Source organism: Bombina bombina, chromosome 1 (genome assembly GCF_027579735.1).
Source record: "Bombina bombina isolate aBomBom1 chromosome 1, aBomBom1.pri, whole genome shotgun sequence".
In the NCBI taxonomy this organism is placed as follows: Eukaryota; Metazoa; Chordata; class Amphibia; order Anura; family Bombinatoridae; genus Bombina; species Bombina bombina.
In genome coordinates, this window is record NC_069499.1 from 846231829 (window position 1) to 846255898 (window position 24070).

General features: G+C 42.3%; 1 protein-coding gene across 4 annotated transcripts in view; it reads right to left on the bottom strand.

Moving 5' to 3' along the window:
• Nucleotides 1–24070, bottom strand: part of NFAT5 (nuclear factor of activated T cells 5) — a 436025-nt gene that overhangs the window by 24084 nt on the left and 387871 nt on the right. For all 4 annotated transcript variants that reach the window (XM_053699472.1, XM_053699473.1, XM_053699475.1 and 1 more), the window contains one exon: nucleotides 71–2378. In XM_053699472.1, the coding sequence (XP_053555447.1) occupies nucleotides 71–2378 (2308 nt within the window). The remainder of the gene's footprint in view (nucleotides 1–70; nucleotides 2379–24070) is intronic.

Here is a 24070-nt window from a genome sequence, read left to right on the forward strand (position 1 = left end):
AACAAGCTGGATGTCATTCTACATCAATCTGCAAACATGAAATATGTGGTAATTCTAAAATCCAACTTACTGTTCTGAATTCCAAACAGAAACATTCCTGATGACTGTGGAGACGCTGGCGGATTCTGCATTTGGTTCATAGCTCCACCTGTGGAGTGGAACATAGCAGCCTGCTGCTGAGATGGAGGCGAGCTGCCCTGCATAGTCTGTGAGTATATGCTCGCCTGCTGCAGTTCCTGTTGACTTATACTATTCTGTAGGGCTGTCATTGAGGCAGACGACATGAATAGTGTCACCTGTTCTGGGGAGGTGGGGGATGCCTGGACCATCTGGAGCTGGGGAGAATTGTGGTACATGGGAGACTGCTGCTGTTCATGATGAGAAGAAATAGGGCTCTGGGCTTGGAACTCCATTTTCTGTGAGTGAAACAGAGCTTGGTTCTGCTGCTCTTGGGTGGCCATTGACTGCTCCTGGCTAGAACTGTACATCATATTTTGTTGTTGTTCCTGTGAGCCCATGTTTGCCATTGTATTCTGTGCATTATAAAGAAGGGTTTGAGTCTGATCATGTTGAGTGGAGCTGTTCTGGATTCCAACCATGGATTGAGTTGCTTGGAATATTGAATTAGTTTGTTGATTCTGTGTTGGAAACATGTTTTGTGAAGACTGCTGCTGTGGTTCCTGAGATATCATGGAACTCTGCATGTGGGAGAGCTGGGCTTGCTGTTGGAAAGCTGCTTGCTGCTCTGCACTTGAAGCAGTCTGGATCTGTGTAAGAGAATTCTGACCTGCAAAAAATGATAGTTGCTTGTCTTGAGGCACAGAACTGCTTTGTAGGGAGCTCATGGCACCCTGAGCAAGGAAAAGGTTAGGAGGAGACTGTTCTGCTGGGACAGAGGAGCCTTGCATTACAGACATTGTGGTCTGTGCATGGTACAAAGGAGAATGCAATTGTTCTTGTGGTGTAGAATTCTGATGTTGTATCATAGGATTGTTTGTATGAAACAGTGACCGCTGAGAATCCTGGCTCATGTTCTGGTTGTCTCCTATGGTATTCTGGTTGTGGTAGAGTGGAGAATGGGAGTGAGAAGACTGTTGCATGAAGCTACCTGGCTGTAGAGAGATCATATCCCCCGCCTGCTGGAATAGTCCATTTCCTTGTTGCTGGTTCCCACCAGTCTGAACACCAATCATATCTTCTGCTGATGAGAAGAGGTTTACTTGAGCTTGGCTTTCGCCACTGTGCTGCATCTGCACTATGGTTTGGAACTGCTGCATTTGTTCTGCCTGGGCTGCAGCACTGTCATTCTCCACAGAGGTAGAAGGTTGGAACATATGGGAGCCAGGAGCAGACACCTGCTGCTGACCTGTATTCCCTTCATTCCCAGAGACATTTGTGTTAGGGAACATTTCACACTGCATCTGAATTTCTTCATTTGCCGAAAGCCCACTAATTAAATGGGGGGCTTGTTGGTACACAGGAGACTGGATGCCTCCTGAGCTGGAGTTCTGCGGCTGAAAAAGCTCAGACTGAATGGAACCTTGTGTCTGATGAATACTTTGCTGCATCTCCATGACAAGGGCAGCTGTGGTTTCCATAGCTTGCTGCTGCTGATTTGACAAGGCATTATCAGTCTGTTGTAGGATGTTATCAGATCTGCCAGAAAGTACATTTTCAGATCTGGAAAGAACAGATTCAGAGGTGTTATATAAACCAGTATTTGCAGTGTTCTGGATTGAATTGACTGGTTGAAATATCCCTGCATTAAGTTGTTCCTGAACTTGACCCACTGATGGTTGTTTGTTTTCACTGGTACCTTGCCCAGGGAACAGCACACAAGACAACTGCTGTTGAGCTTCCAGGACATGAACCAAATTTACATCTGAGCTACTTCCACTGACACTAGACTGAAAGTTACCAGTCTGCAGTTGGTGCATGGTGTTTTGCAACTGGTTAACACTGTTTGACGATGAGAACATATTGGAGGAAATCTGTTGTAATGTTTGTGCTTGTTCCTGCATTGTTGGTTGTTGAGACTGTTGTGCGGCTTCAGTCATCTGTGAAAGTGTGACAATGGCTCTGTCTGATTGTACTGTGTCTATGGATTGTCCATCCATTGCTTGAAATTGTGATCCCTGTTGCATTATGGAATCACTACTCTGACACTGGTTGGAAGGTGTAACAGCTTGAAAGCTACTCGTCGTCTGTGAAATATCTTGTGTCTGAATGGTGGACAGAGGTTCTGTATTAAACATTTGTACTTCTACTGCAGTCTGATGATCACTGTCAGGAGTCAGATGGGATACAGATGGTGAAAATGACCCACTGCTTGTTGGATTTTCAGGATTTTGTTGACCTGATGCAACAACCTTAGAAGCCTGTGGGGAAAAAAAAGAGAGAGTAAATTAAGTATGAATTGTTGAAATAACAGAACAATAGAATGCCACTGTAAATATTATAACAAATCTACATCATTTATAAAAATGTGTATTTATATTTAATAATTTTCTTTAAAGGGACATAAAACAAGTTGGGATAGAGACAAACTATAATAATATGTACTTAAATTACTTTACCTGCAAATTTATACTGCAGTGCCTCGCCATTAACCCTTTCTTTTTACTTTCTGAATTGTAAAGCTCTAACTCCCCCCACACATTTCCTTCTAGGGCTGCAGCTATATCTATTGTTGTTTTGGTAGAATGCCAAAGTGCATAGGGATTATCTATTGGAGCATGCCTAGAAACTGTGAACTCAGTTGAAATACAATGCCTGTGTCTAAATACTGATAAGGAGGGGTGAAGTTGGCTGCTCCAGGCAGCTTAGCTATGCAATTCATTTTGCTTATTTTTGAAAATTATTTTAAAATATTTGCCAGCAATTTTTAAACATTTTTTTTATGCAAACTATTTTTAATTAACCCTTTGAGTGCTAAGCACTTTCCCACCTGGGTGCTAAGATTTTGTAATGTTTTTTTTTTTTTATTTTTTGAACAATTTTTTTTTAAACTTTTTTTAAAAAAAAATTTTCAGACCCACAAGACTTACACTGTTGGAAAGGTTAGGCGATTACCTAAAGGTTAGGTCTTGGGGGTCTGTAGCTGCTTAGATGCCTGAGATACAAGCTTCTAAGCAGCATACCCCCTGCTCCTATGCTTAACATTGTTAAGTATAAATAAAGTTGTGCGGTGATGTCATCACGTTATTGCGTGTGACGTCACCACGCAAAACGGGAAGCCCAGGCGATGCCTGTCACTCTACAGGCCTGATTGCCGGGGTAGGAGCGGGTGGGAGCCCCCAGATCTCCCTCAAGGTGAGAGAGTGTTAGTGACGGCTCTGAGTCATCATTAGCACCAAAGTGGGAAACTCTGTGACAGCTCAGAGCCGTCATTAGCACTCAAAGGGTTAATTAGCCCTTTTAGGATATGCACAGATCTCAACATGTTTTATGTCCCTTTAATGTAATAACCCATCAAAATTTAGTTCTACTCAGTTATGTTATAAGTTTGCAGGTTAGTAGTTCTTTGCTGGAGCATACTGGGGATGTTAATAGATCAAAATGTTTGCTTTTATGCAAAACATTACAATAATTTACATTACAAACTACACCTTTCAAATTCAAACCATACTCCTGTCCTACTAAAGGTTTAACCATTGAAATGGTAGAATTTGGAAAGTGTATGCATGGAAGACCAAGTAGCTGCTTTATAAATCTGATCCAAAAGGCCCAATAAGCAGGCACTGAAATGATGGAATGAACATTAATACATTAAGGGGGAGTTCTACCCACTAACAGGTATACTTTTCTGATTAAGGCCAATAATCCAAGCTGCTAAAAAAAAATTGTGGTAACTTTATGACTTTTGCAAGGTCCAGAGAAATGGATAAAAAACAAGTAGTCGCTTCTATGTCAAATTTAAAGGGGTTGTCTGCAATAGAATAGTTATTGTTTTAAAAGATGCACAATCCCTTTATTACCCATTCCCCAGTTTTGCATAACCAACACTGTTATATTAATATACTTTTTACCTCTGGGATTACCTTGTATCTAAGAACCTTCTGACAGCCCCTGATCACATGACTGTGACTATTTATTATCTATTGAAAAGTTCAAACTAAACATAGGTTGGCTCACATGCTAACTTCTAAGCTCTTGAGGGCTGCCTCTAATCACATGCTTTTTAAATTGCTTTTCGAAACAAAAGACTTGATAGTTCACGTGGGCCGTATAGATAACACTGTGTCCAGGCACTGGGAGTTATTTAAGATTTAGCACAACACAATGCTAGCAGAAAAAGACAAGGGTTGAAGATCTAACCTATGCATGGGTTCAAATGGAAGAGCTTTAAGCTCCCTCAGACATTAATTGTGATTCCAAGGTGGCATAGCAGGATAAAAAGGATAAGGATAAAAAGGTTTAAATTGTTTTGGCAAACAATGAAACTGCGCTATATTTAAAAGTTTTATATATAATAATAATACAAGTAATAAACATAAATTCCTTATAGAAAATAAGGAATAATCTAGTGCGCTAGTATAGTATTTTATAAGAATATATATTCACAATATATCAAAGTAACATTAAAAACATACATCCACATGAAACACAAGTCATCAATCATAAATAGATTTGTACAAGACTAATAACATGCCAAATTGTTAATGCATGTCACAAAAAAACAAGGCCATTTGCTTCCAAAAAGGTCCTTTTGACTGAAGGAAATAATCCCAAATAATAAGGTGCACTTAATTACTTACACCAGGAGTCAGTAGTTCCTTTGCATTGGTTCTATCTGGTCTGGGATAAGCAGGCTTCAGTTTCACACAATGTATCAATGCAAATATTCCTCTACTTCTCCAGTTCCCCAACCGACTGTCCAAACTATGAAAGCCGAATTAGGACTTGATTAGCGCACTGAGTTTCAACTTTAAACTGCCTCTCAAGCTCTGAGAAAGGCAGTCAAATCCGAAAATGTGTTGCTCTTATCAAGTCCTAATTCGGCTTCCGTAGTTTTATGTTGTTTATCAAATTGTATTGGCGCCTAAACAAAGGACTGAATATTGGGAAGTTTAGCAATATTCCTGTAATACAGAACAGATAGGGTACAATTCTGATCCTTAAAGAGCAAGCTGACAAAATTTCTCCAGGCCATCCTGGCAAAATTTTAAGACTCTAGGAATCCCAAACGATTCTCAATAGTAGCCCCCTTATCTGAAAACCATGGCAGATGTGCCTGATCACACTTTTTATTTAGCTTGAATCAAGGTTTTGATCATGTTGTCAGACAACCCTCTATTGGACAAAGTCAGATGTTAGAGTCCTGAGATCCTGATGAAAGAGAGGACCCTGAGAGGAAGACGCCATGATAGGCAGGACACCTGAGTGTGGTCTGCATACAATGTTCTGCAAGATCAATCCAGAGCAATCAGAATCACTGAAGTCCGTTCCTGTTTGACTCTTATCACTCTGGGCAGCATCACATATGAATGAAAGATGCACATGAGACTAAATAACCTAGTACCACTAAGTCAAAGATAGACCAGCACTTACACCAGGAATGTATGGAACAGCCGCGAGCCACTGCCAGACTCAAAAATACTGTAACAAACAACGAAATGGCTGTATCCAAAAATTTAAATCCCTTTATTATTTTAAAGTATGGGGATCAACATAAAACACAACGTTTCGGGCCGTCGCCTTAATCATGTGATACCAATATGTCATCCAATGTCCTAATTTATAGCACGTACAATGCATCAATTACAACAGTTAATTAATTGCAATTCAGTTAATTGATCAAAAGCAGGGAATATACAAAAGAAAAAAGAAAAAAAAAAACACACAAGAAATATATGTACAATTAAAAAAAAACAATATTGCCTAACATCATAAACCCTAAATAGTAATTAACAAAAGTACATCCAGCCTAGAGCTATGAGAAAAACTGCATGCAGAACATTTTTCAAATGGACTCAATGTTCAGGTTATAACACTCAGATAAATAAAGCTAGGGGACATATATTAATAAAAAAAACCATAATTTATGCTTACCTGATAAATTCCTTTCTTCTGTTGTGTGATCAGTCCACGGGTCATCATTACTTCTGGGATATTATCTGCTCCCCTACAGGAAGTGCAAGAGGATTCACCCAGCAGAGTTGCTATATAGCTCCTCCCCTCTACGTCACCTCCAGTCATTCGACCAAAGACCAACGAGAAAGGAGAAGCCCAGGGTGTAGTGGTGACTGGATCATAATTTAAAAAATATTTACCTGCCTTAAAAACAGGGCGGGCCGTGGACTGATCACACAACAGAAGAAAGGAATTTATCAGGTAAGCATAAATTATGTTTTCTTCTGTTATGTGTGATCAGTCCACGGGTCATCATTACTTCTGGGATACCAATACCAAAGCAAAAGTACACGGATGACGGGAGGGATAGGCAGGCTCATTATACAGAAGGAACCACTGCCTGAAGAACCTTTCTCCCAAAAATAGCCTCCGAAGAAGCAAAAAGTGTCAAATTTGTAAAATTTGGAAAAAGTATGAAGCGAAGACCAAGTTGCAGCCTTGCAAATCTGTTCAACAGAGGCCTCATTCTTAAAGGCCCAAGTGGAAGCCACAGCTCTAGTAGAATGAGCTGTAATTCTTTCAGGAGGCTGCTGTCCAGCAGTCTCATAGGCTAAACGAATTATGCTACGAAGCCAGAAGGAGAGAGAGGTAGCCGAAGCCTTATGACCTCTCCTCTGACCAGAGTACACGACAAACAGGGAAGACGTTTGTCGAAAATCCTTAGTTGCCTGCAAGTAGAACTTGAGGGCACGAACTACATCCAGATTGTGTAGAAGACGTTCCTTCTTTGAAGAAGGATTTGGACACAAGGATGGAACAACAATCTCTTGATTGATATTCCTGTTAGTGACTACCTTAGGTAAGAACCCAGGTTTAGTACGCAGAACTACCTTGTCTGAATGAAAGATCAGATAAGGAGAATCACAATGTAAGGCTGATAATTCAGAGACTCTTCGAGCCGAGGAAATAGCCATTAAAAATAGAACTTTCCAAGATAACAATTTTATATCAATGGAATGAAGGGGTTCAAACGGAACACCCTGTAAAACGTTAAGAACTAAGTTTAAACTCCATGGCGGAGCAACAGTTTTAAACACAGGCTTGATCCTAGCTAAAGCCTGACAAAATGCCTGGACGTCTGGATTTTCTGACAGACGCTTGTGTAACAAGATGGACAGAGCTGAGATCTGTCCCTTTAATGAGCTAGCCGATAAACCCTTTTCTAAACCTTCTTGTAGAAAGGACAATATCCTAGGAATCCTAACCTTACTCCAGGAGTAATCTTTGGATTCACACCAGTATAGGTATTTACGCCATATTTTATGGTAAATCTTTCTGGTAACAGGCTTCCTAGCCTGTATCAGGGTATCAATAACCGACTCAGAAAAACCACGTTTTGATAAAATCAAGCGTTCAATTTCCAAGCAGTCAGCTTCAGAGAAGTTAGATTTTGATGTTTGAATGGACCCTGTATCAGAAGGTCCTGTCTTAGAGGTAGAGACCAAGGCGGACAGGATGACATGTCCACTAGATCTGCATACCAAGTCCTGCGTGGCCATGCAGGTGCTATTAGAATCACTGATGCTCTCTCCTGTTTGATTTTGGCAATCAATCGAGGAAGCAGCGGGAAGGGTGGAAACACATAAGCCATCCTGAAGTTCCAAGGTGCTGTCAAAGCATCTATCAGAACCGCTTCCGGATCCCTGGATCTGGATCCGTAGCGAGGAAGTTTGGCGTTCTGGCGAGACGCCATGAGATCTATCTCTGGTTTGCCCCAACGTCGAAGTATTTGGGCAAAGACCTCCGGATGAAGTTCCCACTCCCCCGGATGAAAAGTCTGGCGACTCAAGAAATCCGCCTCCCAGTTCTCCACTCCCGGGATGTGGATTGCTGACAGGTGGCAAGAGTGAGACTCTGCCCAGCGAAATATCTTTGATACTTCCATCATTGCTAGGGAGCTTCTTGTCCCTCCCTGATGGTTGATGTAAGCTACAGTCGTGATGTTGTCCGACTGAAACCTGATGAACCCCCGAGTTTTTAACTGGGGCCAAGCTAGAAGGGCATTGAGAACTGCTCTCAATTCCAGAATGTTTATTGGCAGGAGACTTTCCTCCTGACTCCATTGTCCCTGAGCCTTCAGAGAATTCCAGACAGCGCCCCAACCTAGTAGGCTGGCGTCTGTTGTTACAATTGTCCAGTCCGGCCTGCTGAATGGCATCCCCCTGGACAGATGTGGCCGAGAAAGCCACCATAGAAGAGAGTTTCTGGTCTCTTGATCCAGATTCAGAGTGGGGGACAAATCTGAGTAATCCCCATTCCACTGACTCAGCATGCACAATTGCAGCGGTCTGAGATGTAGGCGTGCAAAGGGTACTATGTCCATTGCTGCTACCATTAAGCCGATCACCTCCATGCATTGAGCTACTGACGGGAGTTGAATGGAATGAAGGATACGGCATGCATTTAGAAGCTTTGTTAATCTGTCTTCTGTCAGATAAATCTTCATTTCTACAGAATCTATAAGAGTCCCCAAGAATGGAACTCTTGTGAGAGGAAAGAGAGAACTCTTCTTTTCGTTCACTTTCCATCCATGCGACCTTAGAAATGCCAGAACTAACTCTGTATGAGACTTGGCAGTTTGAAAGCTTGAAGCTTGTATCAGAATGTCGTCTAGGTACGGAGCTACCGAAATTCCTCGCGGTCTTAGTACCGCCAGAAGGGCACCCAGAACCTTTGTGAAGATTCTTGGAGCCGTAGCCAATCCGAATGGAAGGGCTACAAACTGGTAATGCCTGTTTAAGAAGGCAAACCTTAGATACCGGTAATGATCTTTGTGAATCGGTATGTGAAGGTAAGCATCCTTTAAATCCACTGTGGTCATGTACTGACCCTTTTGGATCATGGGTAAGATTGTCCGAATAGTTTCCATTTTGAACGATTGAATTCTTAGGAATTTGTTTAGGATCTTTAAATCCAAGATTGGCCTGAAAGTTCCCTCTTTTTTGGGAACCACAAACAGGTTTGAGTAAAACCCTTGTCCTTGTTCCGACCGCGGAACCGGATGGATCACTCCCATTAATAATAGATCTTGTACACAGCGTAGAAACGCGTCTTTCTTTATTTGGTTCGTTGACAACCTTGACAGATGAAATCTCCCTCTTGGGGGAGAGAATTTGAAGTCTAGAAGGTATCCCTGAGATATGATCTCTAGCGCCCAGGGATCCTGGACATCTCTTGCCCAAGCCTGGGCGAAGAGAGAGAGTCTGCCCCCCACTAGATCCGGTCCCGGATCGGGGGCCCTCGGTTCATGCTGTCTTAGGGGCAGCAGCAGGTTTCCTGGCCTGCTTGCCCTTATTCCAGGACTGGTTAGGTTTCCAGCCTTGTCTGTAACGAGCAACAGCTCCTTCCTGTTTTGGTGCAGTGGAAGTTGATGCTGTTCCTGTTTTGAAATTCCGAAAGGGACGAAAATTAGACTGTCTAGCCTTAGCTTTGGCTTTGTCTTGAGGTAGAGCGTGGCCCTTACCTCCTGTAATGTCAGCAATAATTTCTTTCAAACCGGGCCCAAATAAGGTTTGCCCCTTGAAAGGTATATTAAGTAATTTGGACTTAGAAGTTACATCAGCCGACCAGGATTTTAGCCACAGCGCCCTACGTGCCTGAATGGCGAATCCTGAATTCTTAGCCGTAAGTTTGGTTAAATGTACTACGGCCTCCGAAATGAATGAATTAGCTAGTTTAAGGACTCTAAGCCTGTCCGTAATGTCGTCCAGCGTAGCTGAACTAAGGTTCTCTTCCAGAGACTCAATCCAAAATGCTGCCGCAGCCGTAATCGGCGCGATGCATGCAAGGGGTTGCAATATAAAACCTTGTTGAACAAACATTTTCTTAAGGTAACCCTCTAATTTTTTATCCATAGGATCTGAAAAAGCACAGCTATCCTCCACCGGGATAGTGGTGCGCTTAGCTAAAGTAGAAACTGCTCCCTCCACCTTAGGGACCGTTTGCCATAAGTCCCGTGTGGTGGCGTCTATTGGAAACATCTTTCTAAATATTGGAGGGGGTGAGAACGGCACACCGGGTCTATCCCACTCCTTAGTAACAATTTCAGTTAATCTCTTAGGTATAGGGAAAACGTCAGTACTCGCCGGTACCGCAAAGTATTTATCCAACCTACACATTTTCTCTGGTATTGCAACAGTGTTACAATCGTTAAGAGCCGCTAAGACCTCCCCTAGTAATACACGGAGGTTTTCCAATTTAAATTTAAAATTTGAAATATCTGAATCCAATCTGCTTGGATCAGAACCGTCACCTACAGAATGAAGCTCTCCGTCCTCATGCTCTGCAAGCTGTGACGCAGTATCAGACATGGCCCTAGAATTATCAGCGCACTCTGTTCTCACCCCAGAGTGATCACGCTTGCCTCTTAGTTCTGGTAATTTAGCCAAAACTTCAGTCATAACAGTAGCCATATCTTGTAATGTTATCTGTAATGGCTGCCCAGATGTACTAGGCGCCATAATATCACGCACCTCCCGGGCGGGAGATGCAGGTACTGACACGTGAGGCGAGTTAGTCGGCATAACTCTCCCCTCGCTGTTTGGTGAAATTTGTTCAATTTGTACAGATTGGCTTTTATTTAAAGTAGCATCAATACAGTTAGTACATAAATTTCTATTGGGCTCCACCTTGGCATTGGAACAAATGACACAGGTATCTTCCTCTGAATCAGACATGTTTAACACACTAGCAATAAACATGCAACTCGGTTACAATCTTATTTAACAAAAACGTACTGTGCCTCAAGAAGCACTAAACGATTAAATGACAGTTGAAATAATGAACTGAAAAACAGTTATAGCATCACTCTTTAAAAACAACACAACTTTTTAGCAAAGGTTTGTTCCCATTAGTAAAATAACACTAATTAAATTTTAAACATAAAAATTACAGAAACGTTTTAAATCACAGTCACTATATAAGTCTCACAGCTCTGCTGAGAGAATCTACCTCCCTTCAAAGAAGTTTGAAGACCCCTGAGTTCTGTTAGAGATGAACCGGATCATGCAGAAAATACAAGAGTAACTGACTGGAAATTTTTGATGCGTAGCAAAGAGCGCCAAAAACGGCCCCTCCCTCTCACACACAGCAGTGAGAGAGAAACGAAACTGTCATAATTAAAACAAGCAAACTGCCAAGTGGAAAAATAATGCCCAAATATTTATTCACTCAGTACCTCATTAATGCAAACGATTCTACATTCCAGCAAAAACGTTTAACATGAAAAATACCTATTAAAAGGTTTAATGTACTTTTACAGAGTAATTCCGGTGAAATACCATCCCCAGAATACTAAAGTGTAGAGTATACATACATGTTCATTATGACGGTATGGCAGGATTTTCTCATCAATTCCATTCAGAAAATAAAAACTGCTACATACCTCAACGCAGATTCAACTGCCCGCTGTCCCCTGATCTGAAGTTTTTACCTCCCTCAGATGGCCGAGAAACAGCAATATGATCTTAACTACTCCGGTTAAAATCATAAGAAAAACTCTGGTAGATTCTTCTTCAAACTCTGCCAGAGAGGTAATAACACGCTCCGGTGCTATTGTAAAACAACAAACTTTTGATTGAAGTTCTAAAAACTAAGTATAATCACCATAGTCCTCTCACACCTCCTATCTAGTCTTTGGGTGCAAGAGAATGACTGGAGGTGACGTAGAGGGGAGGAGCTATATAGCAACTCTGCTGGGTGAATCCTCTTGCACTTCCTGTAGGGGAGCAGATAATATCCCAGAAGTAATGATGACCCGTGGACTGATCACACATAACAGAAGAAAACATGCTAGTAAAAGACTGACCAGTTGATTTATTTATTTAATCCCTTAGGTCCCATAGTATCAAGTCTAAATATCCAAAAGAAACTCATGTTGCAAAAGCAACTCTCTCCCCCCCCTCTCTCCAAAAGCTGCAAAAGACAATGTATCTCTCCCTCATTGTTAAGGCCTCAGGAATATAACACAGATCTAACAGCCACCAACCCACTCTTGTGAGTAATAGCCGTATATAGACTATTAACATCAAGGGAATAGAGTATGAATTTATCTGTAAACATTTAAAAATTGTGTAACTTCTCTAGGAAATCACCTGTATCCCTGATGAATGTATTAGACTGTTCCACATGTGGGCGCAAGATTTTGTAAAAAAAAAAAAAAAAAACGGCAATGTGAGAGAAAATAGAATTAGTTCCTGCCACAATGGGGCGGGCCGGGGGGGTTAGTGAGGGACTTGTGTATTTTTGGTAGTACATAGAACACCGGAGTCTTAGGGTCCTGCACTAACAAAAATGTAGCTGTGTCCTTATTAATTGTGTTATTTATTTGTGCAAGCTGAACAACATTTGAAATCTCTTTTGCAATATTAAAGACCGGATTGTAGTCAATCAAGGCATAGACATGACCCACCTATAGTCCTGTTTATCCATCACAGTGGCACCACCCTTGTCCCCTGCTTTAAGGATTCCCTTCGTCCTTTCTTTTAATCCTTTAAGGGCTATGTGTTCCACTGGTGAAGTTAACAGTACTACCATAACAGGTTTCTGAACCTTTTGAATTTTATGTCTTAGTTTAGAGACATCTTTCAGTACCAAACTCTCAAAAGTCTCAATACCATGGTGTGTGTTACATGGGAAAAATTGCATTTATTAAAGAGTCCCAATCTTTTAATGTTCAAATCAGTATATGTTAAATCTGGGACCCTCCTACCAATATCCTGATTCAATTTCCCAAATTTGTTGTGCCAATGTTTTAATCTTTTAGACCTGAAGAATCTATGCAGATCCTGTTGTAGGGTGAAAAAGTCACAGGTCTTAGAGGGGCAAAATGATAACCCTTTCAGAAGCACAGTTCGTTCTGAATCAGTCAGATCATACTGTGATATATTTACCACTATGTCGGCTTGTTCGCCAGTGTGGTCCACACTAGTACCACTAAGCCCTCCACTAGATTTCAAGACATGAATGAAGTGGCAACTTAGAAAGTCCGCCTCCCACTTATTCATTCTTGAGATGTAAAATGCCTATATCAGAAACCACTGAGAGATTCAAAACACCTCGCACATTGATGAGAAACTCCATGTTTCCACCAATGACAGAAGTAAGCCATGGCTGTGACTTAGACTGGGCCAACTCTGAACAGCTTTAACTTGTAATTCCAAAATATTTACAGGTAACATTGAATCCCGAGGATAACAAACTCCCTGTGCCTTCAGAGACTTCCAGTCCACCCACCCAGCCCAACAGGCTAGCATGTGTATTGATCACTGTCCAGACTGACACATGGAACAATGAGTCTGCCACCAAGACAACGGCAGCTTTGTCTCCTGATCCAAAAGGATTACATGAGATTTGTGATCTCTGTTCCACAATCGCAGAAGAGACATCTGCAGCGGTCTCAGGTGAAACCTGGCAAATGGAGCCATATGTGATGCAACAACCATTAACCCCAATAGATCCATTTATTGGGCTACAAGAAGGGTTGTGCTGTAGACAAGCACATGCTTCTACATCTTGCTCCAGCATTCATCAGAGACTGCCTCATATAAACTATGTCTATAATAGACCCTAGAAAAGAGACTCACATTTAATGAACAAGAGTGCTCTTTCGTAAATGTATTCACCAACCTGTCTCCAAGGTATCAGTCGTAAGGCTTATGTGAGTTCATGGCTTGTTAAAAAGGAAGGTGCATGCAGAAGAATATTGTCTAGGGAAGGTGCTACTGAGATGCTTTAAGCCAGAGCCACCATCATTAAGGTCTCGGGTAACTTGGTGAACATCCTGGAGGCAGTTGGTAGTAAAAAAGTTGGTAGTAATGGCTGTCTAGAAAGGCAAAAACAGAATTTATGTTTACCTGATAAATTTCTTTCTCCAACGGTGTGTCCGGTCCACGGCGTCATCCTTACTTGTGGGATATTCTCTTCCCCAACAGGAAATGGCAAAGAGCCCAGCAAAGCTGGTCACATGATCCCTCCTAGGCTCCGCCTACCCCAGTCATTCGACCGACGTTAAGGAGGAATATTTGCATAGGAGAAACCATATGGTACCGTGGTGACTGTAGTTAAAGAAAATAAATTATCAGACCTGATTAAAAAACCAGGGCGGGCCGTGGACCGGACACACCGTTGGAGAAAGAAATTTATCAGGTAAACATAAATTCTGTTTTCTCCAACATAGGTGTGTCCGGTCCACGGCGTCATCCTTACTTGTGGGAACCAATACCAAAGCTTTAGGACACGGATGAAGGGAGGGAGCAAATCAGGTCACCTAAATGGAAGGCACCACGGCTTGCAAAACCTTTCTCCCAAAAATAGCCTCAGAAGAAGCAAAAGTATCAAACTTGTAAAATTTGGTAAAAGTGTGCAGTGAAGACCAAGTCGCTGCCCTACATATCTGATCAACAGAAGCCTCGTTCTTGAAGGCCCATGTGGAAGCCACAGCCCTAGTGGAATGAGCTGTGATTCTTTCGGGAGGCTGCCGTCCGGCAGTCTCGTAAGCCAATCTGATGATGCTTTTAATCCAAAAAGAGAGAGAGGTAGAAGTTGCTTTTTGACCTCTCCTTTTACCTGAATAAACAACAAACAAGGAAGATGTTTGTCTAAAATCCTTTGTAGCATCTAAATAGAATTTTAGAGCGCGAACAACATCCAAATTGTGCAACAAACGTTCCTTCTTTGAAACTGGTCTCGGACACAGAGAAGGTACGATAATCTCCTGGTTAATGTTTTTGTTAGAAACAACTTTTGGAAGAAAACCAGGTTTAGTACGTAAAACCACCTTATCTGCATGGAACACCAGATAAGGAGGAGAACACTGCAGAGCAGATAATTCTGAAACTCTTCTAGCAGAAGAAATTGCAACTAAAAACAAAACTTTCCAAGATAATAACTTAATATCAACGGAATGTAAGGGTTCAAACGGAACCCCCTGAAGAACTGAAAGAACTAAATTGAGACTCCAAGGAGGAGTCAAAGGTTTGTAAACAGGCTTGATTCTAACCAGAGCCTGAACAAAGGCTTGAACATCTGGCACAGCTGCCAGCTTTTTGTGAAGTAACACCGACAAGGCAGAAATCTGTCCCTTCAGGGAACTTGCAGATAATCCTTTTTCCAATCCTTCTTGAAGGAAGGATAGAATCCTAGGAATCTTAACCTTGTCCCAAGGGAATCCTTTAGATTCACACCAACAGATATATTTTTTCCAAATTTTGTGGTAAATCTTTCTAGTTACAGGCTTTCTGGCCTGAACAAGAGTATCGATAACAGAATCTGAGAATCCTCGCTTTGATAAAATCAAGCGTTCAATCTCCAAGCAGTCAGCTGGAGTGAAACCAGATTCGGATGTTCGAACGGACCCTGAACAAGAAGGTCTCGTCTCAAAGGTAGCTTCCAAGGTGGAGCCGATGACATATTCACCAGATCTGCATACCAAGTCCTGCGTGGCCACGCAGGAGCTATCAAGATCACCGACGCCCTCTCCTGATTGATCCTGGCTACCAGCCTGGGGATGAGAGGGAACGGCGGGAACACATAAGCTAGTTTGAAGGTCCAAGGTGCTACTAGTGCATCCACTAGAGCCGCCTTGGGATCCCTGGATCTGGACCCGTAGCAGGGAACTTTGAAGTTCTGACGAGAGGCCATTAGATCTATGTCTGGAATGCCCCACAGCTGAGTGACTTGAGCAAAGATTTCCGGATGGAGTTCCCACTCCCCCGGATGCAATGTCTGACGACTCAGAAAATCCGCTTCCCAATTTTCCACTCCCGGGATGTGGATAGCAGACAGGTGGCAGGAGTGAGACTCCGCCCATAGAATAATCTTGGTCACTTCTTCCATCGCTAGGGAACTCCTTGTTCCCCCCTGATGGTTGATGTACGCAACAGTCGTCATGTTGTCTGATTGAAACCGTATGAACTTGGTCCTCGCTAGCTGAGGCCAAGCCTTGAGAGCATTGAATATCGCTCTCAGTTCCAGAATATTTATCGGTAGAAGAGATTCTTCCCGAGACCAAAGACCCTGAGCTTTCAGGGATCCCCAGACCGCGCCCCAGCCCATCAGACTGGCGTCGGTCGTGACAATGACCCACTCTGGTCTGCGGAATGTCATCCCTTGTGACAGGTTGTCCAGGGACAGCCACCAACGGAGTGAGTCTCTGGTCCTCTGATTTACTTGTATCTTTGGAGACAAGTCTGTATAGTCCCCATTCCACTGACTGAGCATGCACAGTTGTAATGGTCTTAGATGAATGCGCGCAAAAGGAACTATGTCCATTGCCGCTACCATCAACCCGATCACTTCCATGCACTGAGCTACGGAAGGAAGAGGAACGGAATGAAGTATCCGACAAGAGTCCAGAAGTTTTGTTTTTCTGGCCTCTGTTAGAAAAATCCTCATTTCTGAGGAGTCTATAATTGTTCCCAAGAAGGGAACCCTTGTTGACGGGGATAGAGAACTCTTTTCCACGTTCACTTTCCAGCCGTGAGATCTGAGAAAGGCCAGGACGATGTCCGTGTGAGCCTTTGCTTGAGGGAGGGACGACGCTTGAATCAGAATGTCGTCCAGGTAAGGTACTACTGCAATGCCCCTTGGTCTTAGCACCGCTAGAAGGGACCCTAGTACCTTTGTGAAAATCCTTGGAGCAGTGGCTAATCCGAAAGGAAGCGCCACAAACTGGTAATGTTTGTCCAGGAATGCAAACCTTAGGAACCGATGATGTTCCTTGTGGATAGGAATATGTAGATACGCATCCTTTAAATCCACCGTGGTCATGAATTGACCTTCCTGGATGGAAGGAAGGATAGTTCGAATGGTTTCCATCTTGAACGATGGGACCTTGAGAAATTTGTTTAAGATCTTGAGATCTAAGATTGGTCTGAACGTTCCCTCTTTTTTGGGAACTATGAACAGATTGGAGTAGAACCCCATCCCTTGTTCTCTTAATGGAACAGGATGAATCACTCCCATTTTTAACAGGTCTTCTACACAATGTAAGAACGCCTGTCTTTTTATGTGGTCTGAAGACAACTGAGACCTGTGGAACCTCCCCCTTGGGGGAAGTCCCTTGAATTCCAGAAGATAACCCTGGGAGACTATTTCTAGCGCCCAAGGATCCAGAACATCTCTTGCCCAAGCCTGAGCGAAGAGAGAGAGTCTGCCCCCCACCAGATCCGGTCCCGGATCGGGGGCCAATATTTCATGCTGTCTTGGTAGCAGTGGCAGGTTTCTTGGCCTGCTTTCCCTTGTTCCAGCCTTGCATTGGTCTCCAAGCTGGCTTGGCTTGAGAAGTATTACCCTCTTGCTTAGAGGACGTAGCACTTTGGGCTGGTCCGTTTTTACGAAAGGGACGAAAATTAGGTCTATTTTTTGCCTTGAAAGGCCGATCCTGAGGAAGGGCGTGGCCCTTACCCCCAGTGATATCAGAGATAATCTCTTTCAAGTCAGGGCCAAACAGCGTTTTCCCCTTGAAAGGAATGTTTAGTAGCTTGTTCTTGGAAGACGCATCAGCCGACCAAGATTTCAACCAAAGCGCTCTGCGCGCCACAATAGCAAACCCAGAATTCTTAGCCGCTAACCTAGCCAATTGCAAAGTGGCGTCTAGAGTGAAAGAATTAGCCAATTTGAGAGCATTGATTCTGTCCATAATCTCCTCATAAGGAGGAGAATCACTATCGAGCGCCTTTATCAGTTCATCAAACCAGAAATATGCGGCTGTAGTGACAGGGACAATGCATGAAATGGGTTGTAGAAGGTAACCCTGCTGAACAAACATCTTTTTAAGCAAACCTTCTAATTTTTTATCCATAGGATCTTTGAAAGCACAACTATCCTCTATGGGTATAGTGGTGCGTTTGTTTAAAGTAGAAACCGCTCCCTCGACCTTGGGGACTGACTGCCATAAGTCCTTTCTGGGGTCGACCATAGGAAACAATTTTTTAAATATGGGGGGAGGGACGAAAGGAATACCGGGCCTTTCCCATTCTTTATTAACAATGTCCGCCACCCGCTTGGGTATAGGAAAAGCTTCTGGGAGCCCCGGCACCTCTAGGAACTTGTCCATTTTACATAGTTTCTCTGGGATGACCAACTTTTCACAATCATCCAGAGTGGATAATACCTCCTTAAGCAAAATGCGGAGATGTTCCAACTTAAATTTAAATGTAATCACATCAGATTCAGCCTGATGAGAAATGTTCCCTGAATCAGTAATTTCTCCCTCAGACAAAACCTCCCTGGCCCCCTCAGATTGGGTTAGGGGCCCTTCAGAGATATTAATATCAGCGTCGTCATGCTCTTCAGTAACTAAAACAGAGCAGCCACGCTTACGCTGACAAGGGTTCATTTTGGCTAAAATGTTTTTGACAGAATTATCCATTACAGCCGTTAATTGTTGCATAGTAAGGAGTATTGGCGCGCTAGATGTACTAGGGGCCTCCTGAGTGGGCAAGACTCGTGTAGACGAAGGAGGGAATGATGCAGTACCATGCTTACTCCCCTCACTTGAGGAATCATCTTGGGCATCATTGTCATTATCACATAAATCACATTTATTTAAATGAATAGGAATTCTGGCTTCCCCACATTCAGAACACAGTCTATCTGGTAGTTCAGACATGTTAAACAGGCATAAACTTGATAAGAAAGTACAAAAAACGTTTTAAAATAAAACCGTTACTGTCACTTTAAATTTTAAACTGAACACACTTTATTACTGCAATTGCGAAAAAACATGAAGGAATTGTTCAAAATTCACCAAATTTTCACCACAGTGTCTTAAAGCCTTAAAAATATTGCACACCAAATTTGGAAGCTTTAACCCTTAAAATAACGGAACCGGAGCCGTTTTAAGCTTTAACCCCTTTACAGTCCCTGGTATCTGCTTTGCTGAGACCCAACCAAAACCCAAAGGGGAATACGATACCAAATGACGCCTTCAGAAAGTCTTTTCTAAGTATCAGAGCTCCTCTCACATGCGACTGCATGCCATGCCTCTCAAAAACAAGTGCGCCACACCGGCGCGAAAATGAGACTCTGCTTATGCTTTGGGAAAGCCCCTAAGAAATAAGGTGTCTAATACAGTGCCTGCCGATATTATTATATCAAAATACCCAGATAAAATGATTCCTCAAGGCTAAATATGTGTTAATAATGAATCGATTTAGCCCAGAAAAGTCTACAGTCTAAATAAGCCCTTGTGAAGCCCTTATTTACGATCGTAATAAACATGGCTTACCGGATCCCATAGGGAAAATGACAGCTTCCAGCATTACATCGTCTTGTTAGAATGTGTCATACCTCAAGCAGCAAGAGACTGCACACTGTTCCCCCAACTGAAGTTAATTGCTCTCAACAGTCCTGTGTGGAACAGCCATGGATTTTAGTTACGGTTGCTAAAATCATTTTCCTCATACAAACAGAAATCTTCATCTCTTTTCTGTTTCTGAGTAAATAGTACATACCAGCACTATTTCAAAATAACAAACTCTTGATTGAATAATAAAAACTACAGTTAAACACTAAAAAACTCTAAGCCATCTCCGTGGAGATGTTGCCTGTACAACGGCAAAGAGAATGACTGGGGTAGGCGGAGCCTAGGAGGGATCATGTGACCAGCTTTGCTGGGCTCTTTGCCATTTCCTGTTGGGGAAGAGAATATCCCACAAGTAAGGATGACGCCGTGGACCGGACACACCTATGTTGGAGAAAAGAGGAATTTCATATGGTCTTTATGATTTTTCAATATGCAAATAAGCATATTTTAAGTCTTTTGTAGATATAAACTGACTCCTCTAAGAATAGTCAGAATGGTTTCCATTTAGGAATCAGTTTAAACATTTGAGATCCAGAAAAGGATGAAAAGGTTTGAGTAGAATGACTGACCTTTTTCTAGTAAAGGATCCAGCGTGATAATGCCTTTTTCCTATTGGTCTACCACAAAAGATAGCAAGGTTCTTGGACTCTCTCTCAAGGAGATCTGGATCAAGAACAGATTCTGTATCCTTGAGACACAATATCTAACACCCATGGGTCTAGGATAGACTTTTCCCACACATATTGAAAAAGTTGCAATCTTTAGCCACTGAAACTACGAAAGGGTTGCACCCTCATGCAGACTTGCAGTTGACAGTCTCCTTCTTTCCCTTTTTTGTCTTAAAGGAACACTGAGGTTTTATTACATTTTCATGATTCAGATACAGCATGTCATTTTAACCCCTTAATGACCACAGCACTTTTCCATTTTCTGTCCGTTTGGGACCAAGGCTATTTTTACATTTTTGAGGTGTTTGTGTTTAGCTGTAATTTTCCTCTTACTCATTTACTGTACCCACACATATTATATATCGTTTTTCTCGCCATTAAATTGACTTTCTAAAGATACCATTATTTTCATCATATCTTATAATTTACTAAAATATGAGGAAAAAATGGAAAAAAACACACTTTTTCTAACTTTGACCCCCAAAATCTGTTACACATCTACAACCACCAAAAAACAACCATGCTAAATAGTTTCTAAATTTTGTCCTGAGTTTAGAAATACCCAATGTTTACATGTTCTTTGCTTTTTTTGTAAACTTATAGGGCCATAAATACAAGTAGCACTTTGCTATTTCCAAACCATTTCTTTTCAAAATTAGCGATAGTTACATTAGAGCACTGATATCTTTCAGGAATCTCTGAATATCCATTGACATGTATATATTTTTTTTTAGTAGACAACCCAAAGTATTGATCTAGACCTATTTTGGTATATTTCATGCCACCATTTCACCGCCAAATGCAATCAAATACAAAAAATCGTTCACTTTTCACAAATTTTTTCACAAACGTTTGGTTTCTAACTTAAATTATTTACAAACAGCTTGTGCAATTATGGCATAAATGGTTGTAAATTCTTCTCTGGGATCCCCTTTGTTCAGAAATAGCAGACATATATGACTTTGGTGTTGCTTTTTGGTAATTAGAAGGCCGCTAAATGCCACTGCGCACCACACGTGTATTATGCCCAGCAGTGAAGGGGTTAATTAGGGAGCATGTAGGGAGCTTTTTGGGGTAGTTTTAGCTTTAGTGTAGTGTAGTAGACAACCCCAAGTATTGATCTAGGCCAATTTTGGTATATTTCATGCCACCATTTCACCGCCAAATGCGATCGAATAAAAAAAAAACGTTAATTTTTTCTCAATTTTAGGTTTCTAACTGAAATTATTTACAGCTTCTGCAATTATGGCACAAATGGTTGTAAATGCTTCTCTGGGATCCCCTTTGTTCAGAAATAGCAGACATATATGGCTTTGGCATTGCTTTTTGGTAATTAGAAGGCCTCTAAATGCCGCTGCGCATCACACGTGTATTATGGCTAGCAGTGAAGGGGTTAATTATGTAGCTTGTAGGGAGCTTGCAGGGTTAATTTTAGCTTTAGTGTAGAGCTCAGCCTCCCACCTGAAACATCAGACCCCCTGATCCCTCTTCCCTCCCCCACCCCACAATTATCCCCGCCATCTTAAGTACTGGCAGAAACTCTGCCAGTACTAAAATAAAAGGTATTTGGCCCTTTAAAAAAAAAAAAGAAAGCATATTTACATATGCTGATGTGTAGGATCCCCCCTTAGACCCCAACCTCACTGATCCCCCACCAAACTGCTCTCTAACCCTTCCCCTCTGCAATAATGGGCGCCATCTTGGGTACTGGCAGCTGTCTGCCAGTACCCAGTTTTGTAACAAAATGTGCCTTTTTTTTTAAAAAAAATTCCCTTTTCTGTAGTGTAGCTTTCCCCCCCCCCACCGAGACCAACCCCCAACCCCTTCCAGGACCCTTAGATTGCATTTTACTGTATTTGTGTTTTTAACTTAACTTTTTTTTCTGTAGTGTAGCGGTTCCCACCCGCTCCCGCCCCGTGCACGCGCCCGCCCACCACCCCCCCGTGCACGCGCGCGCTCCCGTAGCTCCCGCCCCCCTCCACTCCACATAGAGCACCGATGGCCGCCCACCCGCCTCCCACGTAAGCTCCCACCCACCAAAGATACCGGCCATCGATGTCCGGTGCAGAGAGGGCCACAGAGTGGCTCTCTCTGCATCGGATGGCCAAGGGGGGTTATTGCAGGATGCCTCCATATCGAGGCATCACTGCAATAACCGGAAAGCAGCTGGAAGCGAGCAGGATCGCTTCCAGCTGCTTTCCAGACCAAGGACGTACGCCACACGTCCTCGGTCATTAACTGCATTTTTTTTTGAGGACGTGTGGCGTACGTCCTTGGTCGTTAAGGGGTTAAACAACTTTCCAATTTACTTCCATTAAAAAAAATGTGCACAGTCTTTTATATTTACACTTTTTTGAGTCACCAGATCCTACTGAGCATGTGCAAGAATTCACAGACTATACGTATATGCATTTGTGATTGACTGATTGCTATCACATGATACAGGGGGAGTGGAAATATACATAACTTTGAAATGTGTTAGAAAAGAATCTACTACTCATTTGTAAATGCTATTGTATTGTCTTGTTATCTTGCATTTGTTGATTATGCAAATCTACTGTGTTTACTGGCCTTTAAGCCCGGATGAACTAGGCCCCCAGGGGGTCTTGGGTGAATCTGCTGATTGGTTTGTAGTAGGATTGGTACCTAGGTAAAACAAATGTAATGCAAACATCCTGTAAATCTTGTTTTCCCTTGGACTTCTTTTTCTGCATCAAAAAAATGTGTCTCCAGATATAAACTCAGTTATGTTATAACACGAAATCAAGGTAGCTGCAGCCATGCATGCATGACTCAGATGAAAGAGGAAACCTGCCAGCTGAAAGAAGCACCTGTAAATGCCTTTAAGCTATCTGTCCATTGGGTGTTTGAAAGAGGTACCATCTTCTAATGGAATAGTAGTCAGTCTACCATGCACTTTAGGGACTGCCCCGCATACAAAAATAGAGGTTGACAAAGAAAACACAGCATCAATTTTGGCAGGCAAAAAGGGTACCCTAGATTCTTACAATTTATAAATAACAGTTCAGAGCCCGAATCAAGGATAGGTAAGGCAGAAGGCTGCTTAGGAGTGGATAAAGAATTTGTCTATCCTTTTAGTGATCGGCTTAGTAAGAATGGGTGATTTATCCACATCCAAAGAACTTAACACTACCCTTAAGAGCATGAATGAGCTCTAACCTGAAAAAACATAATTTATGCTTACCTGATAAATTTATTTCTCTTGTAGTGTGTTCAGTCCACGGGTCATCCATTACTTATGGGATATATTCTCCTTCCCAACAAGAAGTTGCAAGAGGATCACCCAAGCAGAGCTGCTATATAGCTCCTCCCCTCACATGTCATATCCAGTCATTCGACCGAAACAAGACGAGAAAGGAGAAACTATAAGGTGCAGTGGTGACTGGAGTTATAATTTTAAAATTTAGAACCTGCCTTAAAAAGACAGGGCGGGCCGTGGACTGAACACACTACAAGAGAAATAAATTTATCAGGTAAGCATAAATTATGTTTTCTCTTGTTAAGTGTGTTCAGTCCACGGGTCATCCATTACTTATGGGATACCAATACCAAAGCTAAGTACACGGATGATGGGAGGGACAAGGCAGGAACATTAAACAGAAGGAACCACTGCCTGTAGAACCTTTCTCCCAAAAACAGCCTCCGAAGAAGCAAAAGTATCAAATTTGTAAAAGGTATGAAGTGAAGACCAAGTTGCAGCCTTGCAAATCTGTTCAACAGAGGCCTCATTCTTAAAGGCCCAGGTGGAAGCCACAGCTCTAGTGGAATGAGCTGTAATTCTTTCAGGAGGCTGCTGTCCAGCAGTCTCATAGGCTAAGCGTATTATGCTACGAAGCCAAAAAGAGAGAGAGGTAGCCGAAGCCTTTTGACCTCTCCTCTGTCCAGAGTAAACGATAAACAGAGAAGAAGTTTGTCGAAAATCTTTAGTTGCCTGTAAGTAGAA